The 8,881-nt window shown below is 35.7% G+C and overlaps 1 protein-coding gene across 2 annotated transcripts; it reads left to right on the top strand.

The window, feature by feature from the left end:
* The first annotated feature begins 1,426 nt into the window (after positions 1–1,426).
* LOC140803236 (NAP1-related protein 2-like) lies at positions 1,427–4,963 on the top strand. 2 transcript variants are annotated; one of them, XM_073158994.1, is made up of 10 exons: positions 1,427–1,717; positions 2,392–2,514; positions 2,629–2,679; positions 2,885–2,956; positions 3,034–3,147; positions 3,234–3,295; positions 3,959–4,019; positions 4,134–4,193; positions 4,340–4,393; positions 4,730–4,963. In XM_073158994.1, exons 1-10 carry the CDS (start codon positions 1,586–1,588, stop codon positions 4,781–4,783), a joined length of 783 nt encoding a protein of 260 aa, XP_073015095.1. In that variant the 5' UTR covers positions 1,427–1,585; the 3' UTR covers positions 4,784–4,963. The 2 variants fall into 2 exon arrangements, with proteins under 2 accessions (XP_073015095.1, XP_073015096.1); XM_073158995.1 differs by having other exon boundaries at positions 1,429–1,717; positions 4,137–4,193.
* The last annotated feature ends 3,918 nt before the right edge of the window (positions 4,964–8,881 follow it).

Consider the following 8,881-nt stretch of genomic DNA (forward strand, 5'->3'; position numbering starts at 1 on the left):
CGTATAGGACACGGACCCCGTGTACAGGTCTGAAAAGGGGTCCGTGTAGGCACTGTAATTTTCACGTCTCGAAAGTAGGGGACACGGACCCCGTGTACAGATCCGTGCTTGGGTCCGTGTAGGCTCTGGATTTCTCATGCTCGAATGTAAGGGACACGGACCCTGTGTACACGTCCGTGTAGCCTCGGTCGTTCAAAAAGATGCCTGAAGAATGTTCATTTGGCCCCAAACCTACTTCTATGCATCACGAGCCCTTCTTCCTTGATCATCACTCCTTGTAGTGCCTCTTTGAATTTCTTTCCAACCATTAGCACGTCATGTCCGGCCAGATTTATATCAGTAGCCCTATGTCTTGGCTTGTTCTCCAATTGGCCTCATATCATTTGAAGGTCTGAGTAAAACGTTATGCTCAATCAACCAAAATATGTCATAATAAGAATGACGATACACACGGCACGCTTCAGGGCGCTTTTAACTTGTCTTCCACAATGATTTGGACAAAATCCAAAACATTAAAGTTGTAATCTTATATCTTAGCTTTCTAATGGTTGTGACCTTACACAATTTGGATCAATATCCAAATCATTATGCTAAAACACATAAGAACTGTCATATTTTCATCTCATTTCTTGCGTTCCATACCAACTTTCATTACAATATTTTACCTACACATCTTACTATCACTATTTAGAAATATATTCATTCTCACTACACCATGAACAATATATAAATCATATTCAATCTTACTATCAATACTTTAATCAACACGTGAAACATAATGAATCAAATAACAACATAATAAATGTCATACACGCATTATTAATTTTTTGTAGGAGTAACCGAACTTTAGATAATGTGTGTTACACATGTTAATAAGTCGAATATTGGTGTTTAATACTTAATTAATTATTGAAAAATTAGTAATTTCTTTGATAAATCACCTTCTTAAATCTTAAGATACTTGCATTACCTTATTTTATTTTTTGTTGTTTCGTTTTTTTTAAAAAAATTTATTACAATATAGAACGGGATTTTGTTGTATGATAAGAATAAAGAAATAATACATTAATTTTTAGGAGTGGTTCTCACGTGAGACCGTCTCACGGATCTTAATCTGTGAGACGGGTGAACCATATCCATATTCACAGTAACAAGTAATACTCTTAGCATAAAAAAAAATACTTTTTCATGGATGACCCAAATAAGAGATCCGTCTCACAAATACGATCCGTGAGACCGTCGCACATAAGTTGTTGTCAATTTTTAGAATATGGGAAAATAAGATTATAAGAAACGATGGTCATAATTAGATTACAAATTTATTACATATATATTATTGTAATTATTATTAAATGTTTATTTGAAAGGACTAATTATTTGAAGCCGTATATGCTTTTCTTTTTCGGGCGAATTACATAACATTGCGTTAGCTTCTTTAAACAAACCTAAAATTGCTGTGTATCAACTCAAAAGGGTTTATTTAGGGTTTAAGCGTAGCCCCTGGAGTAAGCTCAGCTCCTGGAGAACAACGGAATTCGAAAATTATTGCAATTCCGCCGCTAAATTTTTAAGATTTCTCTTAAAAATGGGAGTGGACAAAGGGAAGAAGCAGAAATTGGAGGAAGTAGAGGAAGGTAACGACGGCCAGCTGCACATTGATGAGGAGCTGGTTCTATCCATCGAGAAGCTCCAGGAAATTCAAGTGGAGCTTGAAAAAGTAAATCTAATTTCTCTCTGTTGTTAACAGAATGGCTATTTTATGCTTTTATTCATGGTGGGCTGCCTCTAAACTAGAATTTGTTATTTTTCTGGGTGAAAGATTCAGTCTTTATAGGGAGGAGCGCTATATCCTTCAGGAGTTTTAGGGAAAAAGGGTGTTTGATTTAATGGGTGTGATTGTGTTTCAAAATCATTTAACTTTAGGATTTTTTTTCAGTCATGTTTGTTCAGGAGGTGTGTGCTCGCTCTTTGTGTTGAATTTTGAGTTATGGATCATGTGAAAAAGATCATGTGTTCGCACCACATGCATGATAAGGTGTATGCTGTGGAAAAAAGTAGGTGGTGAAAACACGTGTCGATGAGAAAGTGAAATTGGAGTTATGATGGTGCTGGTGGGTCAACTGCTCCAATGAAAAAAACAACCGGGGTTTTCTTTTTCTCCTTTTTTTGGGGGTCTTAACTCTGACAGTTCGCTGGATACTATTGGTCTTTGTAATAAATTGATAGCTCACTATTGATAGCTATGTTAGGGTCCCCATTATGGCGACTCAAAGCTAGCAGCACATTGGTGGCTAGGCTTTTTTTTTTACCTCTTTTTCATTCAGAACCTGAAAGTGCATAACACAACAACTAATGCTAGAACAACTTGATTCTGTTCCTTATGTTCTTCAGATCAATGAAGAAGCAAGTGACAAAGTCCTGGAGGTGGAACAGAAGTACACTGCTATGCGCAAGCCCGTTTATGATAAGCGAAATGAGCACATTAAGTCCATTCCTGATTTTTGGTTGACTGCAGTTAGTGACTATCAAAACTAGTTCTCTCAAAGAAAAAGTGCAATCTATATTGGAAAGTCCTTTTCACTGCTTGAATATTTGTCTCTCTGATTGACATGATCCCACTTCCTGCAGTTTATGAGTCATCCCGCTCTTGGTGAACTTTTGACTGAAAATGACCAGAAGGTTTCATCTTTCTCTCTGCACTTTTTCTATCGGAAAATTTAGGAATAATCATGATTTGTTTTCTCTTCACAGTCTTCATTGTTTTTTGCCCCTCTATTGTAGAAAGCTGTTCCACTAGTGCACAAGGATCGTCAAAGCCTTGAGTACTACTTTAATTTATACCTTTTATCTGCTTTGATTGGGTGGCGTCCTTTCCTTGCACTAGATTTTCAAGTACTTGGGCAACCTTGAAGTAGAAGAATCCAAAGATGTGAAATCCGGTTACTCAATAACATTTGTGAGTCTCCTTCAAAATTCTGATTGTAACTTTAAAGTTTTTGCAAGTTTTGATATGATATTTTGATGTCCTTTCAGAATTTCGATCCCAATCCTTACTTTGAAAATTCTGTGCTTACGAAAACTTTGACCTTTCTTGAGGAGGGAACGACGACAATCACCGCTACATCAATTAAGTGGAAGGAAGACTTGGTAAGCTTTTTTGCATCTTGGTAGTTTGAAGACAGTCCAACTGCTGCCTGCATTTTGATTTCATTGTGCGTCCCTGGCTCTTGAAGGGCATTCCTAATGGTGTTGTTGAGGAAAAGAAGGGGAACAAGCGATCTTATGCTGAGGAAAGGTTGTTCCTTCCCTTCTCTTTTTTCTTTCCCCGCCAACTTTTTGTAGCATTGAAAGATAGAGCTTGGAGGTAGGTTTCCAACAGTTCCATAACCATTTAAGCAGTCCTAAATTATCTGCTGACTGTGTCTGTCAACTATATTTCTTACATGTCCGTATTGAATGATTATTTTTGTTAGAAATAATCGGCTCCTCGGTTATAACTGTGCTTAGGCATGGGGTTAATTGGGAAGCACAATGTGGGCTGGCATTTTGTGTTTTTGTACAGATGAAAGCTTCGACCAACTGGCTTTCCAAAATTGTATCTTAATGAATTGAGGCCATACTCTCACCGAATAGAGGCCTCAATTTATGAAATCCGTAAATGCTTGGAATAATCAGTAATTTGATGCTAATTTGCTTGAACACGTAACGCTCACCAAACTCTAAAAGTTGTTTGCATTGTAAGTATGGAAGACACTGTAAATTTATGAAATATCTTTTCTAGAGAGAGGTGTGAGCCTTATTATACTGTTTGAGGGCTGCCAGACAGGCTCTGAGGGAGATTATATGGTTTTTGGGGTGAGCATAACTGGTGTATAATTTTAGTCACATTGAACATTTTAGATTTGTGTAGTCTGTGTAATCGCTTACTTATTTCAGTTACAATGTGAAAATGATGCAGCTTTTTTACTTGGTTTAGCGAGACTCAGCATAAAGGCGATATGGTTGAGATTCATGACGAGGTGAAATATATACAAATCACATAATACTTCCAATCATTCATCTTGTTCAGATGCTGAAATATATATAAATTACATTCACGTTTTTTCCTTGTATTGTGAACCTTATTTTCGTAGCAGGTTGCTGAAATCATCAAGGATGATCTGTGGCCAAATCCCCTCACGTACTTTATCAATGTAATATTCGTTCTCATCTTTTTTCCTCCTGTGTTCTAGACATAAATTGAATTTTAGTGAAGTTCAATGCGAGCACGACTTTGAATCTGAAGTTCTTTTTTTATACGCACTTGCTTTTTAATCAATTATAAATTTCACTATTGCAGGATGCCGATGAAGAAGAATTTGACATGGATGAGGATGACGAAGATGATGATGAGGTGAGTGTGGAAACTTGCCTTCAATGGTATCTTTAACCTCACCACTATTACAGTGATTCTAAATAGATTATGTAAATTAGTGATATTTATGAACCATCACCTCAGAAATTTCGTCTTGCCGGCTTCCATGTTAGACTTTGATAACCATTCCTTGGTTGTAAATGAACTCTGGACCCGCAGTTTTCGAGTAATCATATATTAGTCTAGTTTTTTTGGTCGTTAACCATGTTTCATGTGAAAAATCTAAAGATAGGGATAAAGGGTGGTTTAATTTTTTAAAGATTTTAATATTTAATGGACAAAATGTGTTTTATAATATCGGCGAGGTCTGTGCAGGAAAAGGCCAGTGTCGATTCGGAGGATGAAGATGGTGGCGAAGATGAAGATTGAGAAAAGGAAACAAGTATATAAATGCTTTAATATTATCAACTTCATTCTTGATCCTCTGTTTTGTTTAGTTCTGTCTTATTTTCTTTATTTCCTTGGTGTTTTTTGAAATGGCAGGCTGCGGCCGAATTATTACGATCTATAAATTCACTCAATGAAGTTAAAATTTTGTAGTGAAAATAATTATATTATTTCATTACATTCAAATGAACATGTAAGGATAAAATTCAAAATCTAACTCTAATTTCATAGGGATAAGTGAAATATTAAGATTGTTTTAGTAAATTTAACTTATATCGTCACTTGTCATCTGAACATCGTCTTCAGTGTTTTGAAATCTTTGGACTTGTTTCTTTGGGTAGATGATATCCTACTTGTGTGAGCACTATCTTTATTTCATTTCGACGAGTAAGATCTTGCTACACATACAATTTCAAAAAAAAAGTGGATCTTATATATGCATGGGTAAATCTTGGTAATCCATCCTATCATGGGGGCAATGTCCACAATGGTAGAATGAAATAAACCGTTTCTTCCTTGGACTGTAATTTCATCGGGATAAGTGAAAAATTAAGAATGTAAAATTCGATACTACAATCATCGATTACCTAAGTTGAGTCAAATGTGTGGAGTTTATTATTTATACGCCAAAAAAAAATAATAATAATAATAATAATTTGGGTCGTTGATCTATAATGAGAGTGTTATCTTCGTCGCCGAAAGTGCTCGGTGAGACGTAGTTCCATGAACGGTTCATGGAGTTGGTTCAATGTTATAGGGAGATTCATCGGGATTTATTATTGTTTTATAATTTATATATTCTCCAAAAATAAAAAAATATTGATATACATTTGATATTGTTAAACAATTGATGTGGGTTGCGATCGACGATCAAATCCGTTGGACATAATATTCAATAGTCAGCCTTTTTTCATTATAGGAAGGTCAATTCGAATTCCCCATCATATGTAGAGATGTCGGAACTGATTAGGTTTGTCGCGCTGGTTCGTCTCTCTACATAAAATAAGTAAGTTGAGTTGAACATTTCTCGGTTTACTTTGTGCAGCAAAATCCCCAAAAATGGCTAGGTCTGGCATATAATTAAAACTAGTGTTCATTCGTGTCACATCCATCTTCTATATTTGACATGATTAATAATACTTATACTTGTAATCAAAATAGGGTTTGAACGATATACATATATTATGAAGTAATTCAAACAAAGAGCATCAATTTGACGGTTTGTAAAAATTTTGGCATAATGTCCCTACATTTTGTATAAGCCAACAACCCAAACAACAACATACATACATATAATCATACTCAAACATACACTATATCATTATACACATAAACCGACATAAACATTATAAAACTTGTTTCAAACCATGACATATAATTCACTATAATACATATGCGGAAGCTATACAATAAGACGTCCATGTTTCCAACTTATTGAGTTTTATAAGTGCCAACTTATACGTATCAATATGCACAAAAAGAACATACATATCAAGTCGTGATCAACAATGAATCTTTAAACTATGTCATATCATAGCATATATTCATGTTCATTTTCGTACTTGAGCCTCATTAGTTGACCTGTACTACTGTAATTGCTTTATTATATAGCTAATATTGTGTTAGACGTCAGGTAGAACCTTTGACAACCCCATGCCCCATGAAAATATATTGGTCAATAGGTTTGGTGGACTTAAAATCACCCATGATGTCAACAAGCTCATATATCATATAAAAATCAGTCATTTCTCTTTTCTTTCATGTTCATGTTCATGCATAGCACCCATCTTCAATATTCATGAATGTCTTTCATATTTAATACATAACAATGGAATATGGTGTTATGTTTTCATCAATAAACATACTAACAATGTACATATATCAATAATCAATGAGAAGCATTTGAAATACATAATATTACTCATGTATTACTTTAAGAACATGCCAACTTACTGTCCAAAGGTACGAATACTAGTTTGAGGCGATATTTCTCGTTCTTATGCTGTCAAATATATCAATAGTTCAGTTTCTATGTATATACTAAGTGAAATTTACTCCTCTACATGTATAACGACTAAGAGAGATGAAAACTTACACCCTTAAGAAGTTCTTGTGATGGAGAACTAAATTCAAACTTGAAAATGAATAAGAAAAGGAAGAAATGAGCTTTTGAGAGGAAGGGTTCTTGTTCCTTTCGTGTTCTTTGCTGAGTTGAGGTTCAAGGATGGTAAAGAAGCTTAAGGATTTCGAAACATATCTTTTCCTATAACATTTTGTTTTAAAGTTTTAGTGCACCGGCGCTCGAGCGATAAGATCTTACCGCTCGAGCGCGGAATATTCTGCCTCTGCGCACAGTTTCGTCAAAGATTGCTCCAGAGACATCTCTTCCCTTCATAATCTGAAAAAAAGGTAAACATGAAAGTTTTAGTCATGTGCCTTGGCTTGCTTCTCCAATTGACCTCATGTCATTTGAAGGTCTGAATAAAACTTTATGCTCAATCTACCAAAATGTGTCATTGTAGGAATAACAATACATACGACACACTTCGGGTCGCTTTTGGCTTGTCTTCCATAATGATTTGGACAAAACTCAAAATATGAAAGTTGTAACTTTATATCTTAGCTTTCTAATGGTTGTGGCCTCACATAATTTGGATAAATATTCAAATCATTATGCTAAAACCCGTAAAAACGACCATATTTTCATCTCATTTTCTATCAACTTCCATTACACAACTTTTACCTACACATCTTAGTATCACTATTTAGATACATATTCATTTTCAATACACTATGGACAACCTAGAAATCATATTCAATCTCCATATCGATACCTCAATCAACATGTAAAACATAATGAGCTAAATAAGTACATAATAAATGACATAAACATATTATTATCATTTTTACGAGTAACCGAGAATTTCAATTCGCATACGATGCGTGTATATATATTAAAATTTTTCTTTACATATTTTTATGTGAAAATTTTAGATATTATTCTCAAGAATATGAATTATTTAGGGAAGGTTTGAGGTGTAAATCAAGTAAATATGGTAAATAGGTTGTCAAGTTTATTTTAGGTTGATATTCTCTCCCTTTAAATTAGTAATTCTATCACTGATATTGGGCTGTAATTATCCTGTAAATTACTATAAAGGCAATCTCAATAGTAGAAAAAACTAATTCCCTCAAATCGTCTCTTTCAAGTTGGTATCAGAGCCACCCTTTTCTGCCCAGAATTTTTTGCGCCATTACCCTAAGCCAGAACCATGTCAGAACATTTTAGCGAATCCACCACCATTCCCCAATCTTCCTCACAACCCACAGTGACTAGAGATATGCCAAAAACAACCTCTGATTCACACCCAGTTCAAATAACCACCATCAAGCTGAACGGCGACAATTTCTTGCGATGGTCTCAGTCGGTGAGACTGTATATCCGGGGGCGAGGAAAGACGGGATATTTAATGGGTGACAAGAAAGCTCCGTCAGAAGATGACCCAATGTATGCTACATGGGAAGCAGAAAATTCCATGGTAATGACGTGGTTGGTAAACTCCATGGAAGAGGAGATTGGCGCAAATTATATGTGTTTTCCTACGGCATATGAGTAATGGGAAAATATAAATCTGATGTATTCTGATTTAGGCAATCAGTCCCAAATTTTTGAGTTGACTCTCAAAATTAGTGAATTACGACAAGGAGAAGAAACCGTCACCAAGTACTTCAACTCCTTGAAGAGAATCTGGCAGGACCTTTAACTCTTTGATGCTTATGAGTCGAAGAATGCTGAAGATGGACAGCACCACAAGAAAACAGTGGAAGATGACCGTATATTCAAGTTCTTGGCTGGCCTCAATGTTGAGTTTGACGAGGTGAGGGGGAGAATTATCGGTAGGAGACCGCTGCCATCCCTCGGCGAAGCCTTCTCTGAAGTTAGAAGGAAGAGAGCCGGATGAATGTTATGCTCAGCAAGAAGGGACTGCTGCTACCGTTGAAGGTTCTGCTCTTACTTCTACAGGCCTAAACGTGCGCAGAGGTGCTGCCAACCTACGTAAACTAGAGGAGAAACCAAGT

This window comes from Primulina eburnea, chromosome 10 (genome assembly GCF_022965805.1).
Source record: "Primulina eburnea isolate SZY01 chromosome 10, ASM2296580v1, whole genome shotgun sequence".
Lineage (NCBI taxonomy): Eukaryota > Viridiplantae > Streptophyta > Magnoliopsida > Lamiales > Gesneriaceae > Primulina > Primulina eburnea.

What these genes read in the sequence shown, in the direction of transcription:
- LOC140803236 (XM_073158994.1), top strand. Translation starts at nt 1,586, where the DNA reads ATGGGAGTGGACAAAGGGAAGAAGCAGAAATTGGAGGAAGTAGAGGAA. An exon ending in TTCAAGTGGAGCTTGAAAAA is followed by an intron (nt 1,718 to 2,391) that starts GTAAATCTAATT and finishes TATGTTCTTCAG; the next exon opens with ATCAATGAAGAAGCAAGTGA. An exon ending in CCGGTTACTCAATAACATTT is followed by an intron (nt 2,957 to 3,033) that starts GTGAGTCTCCTT and finishes ATGTCCTTTCAG; the next exon opens with AATTTCGATCCCAATCCTTA.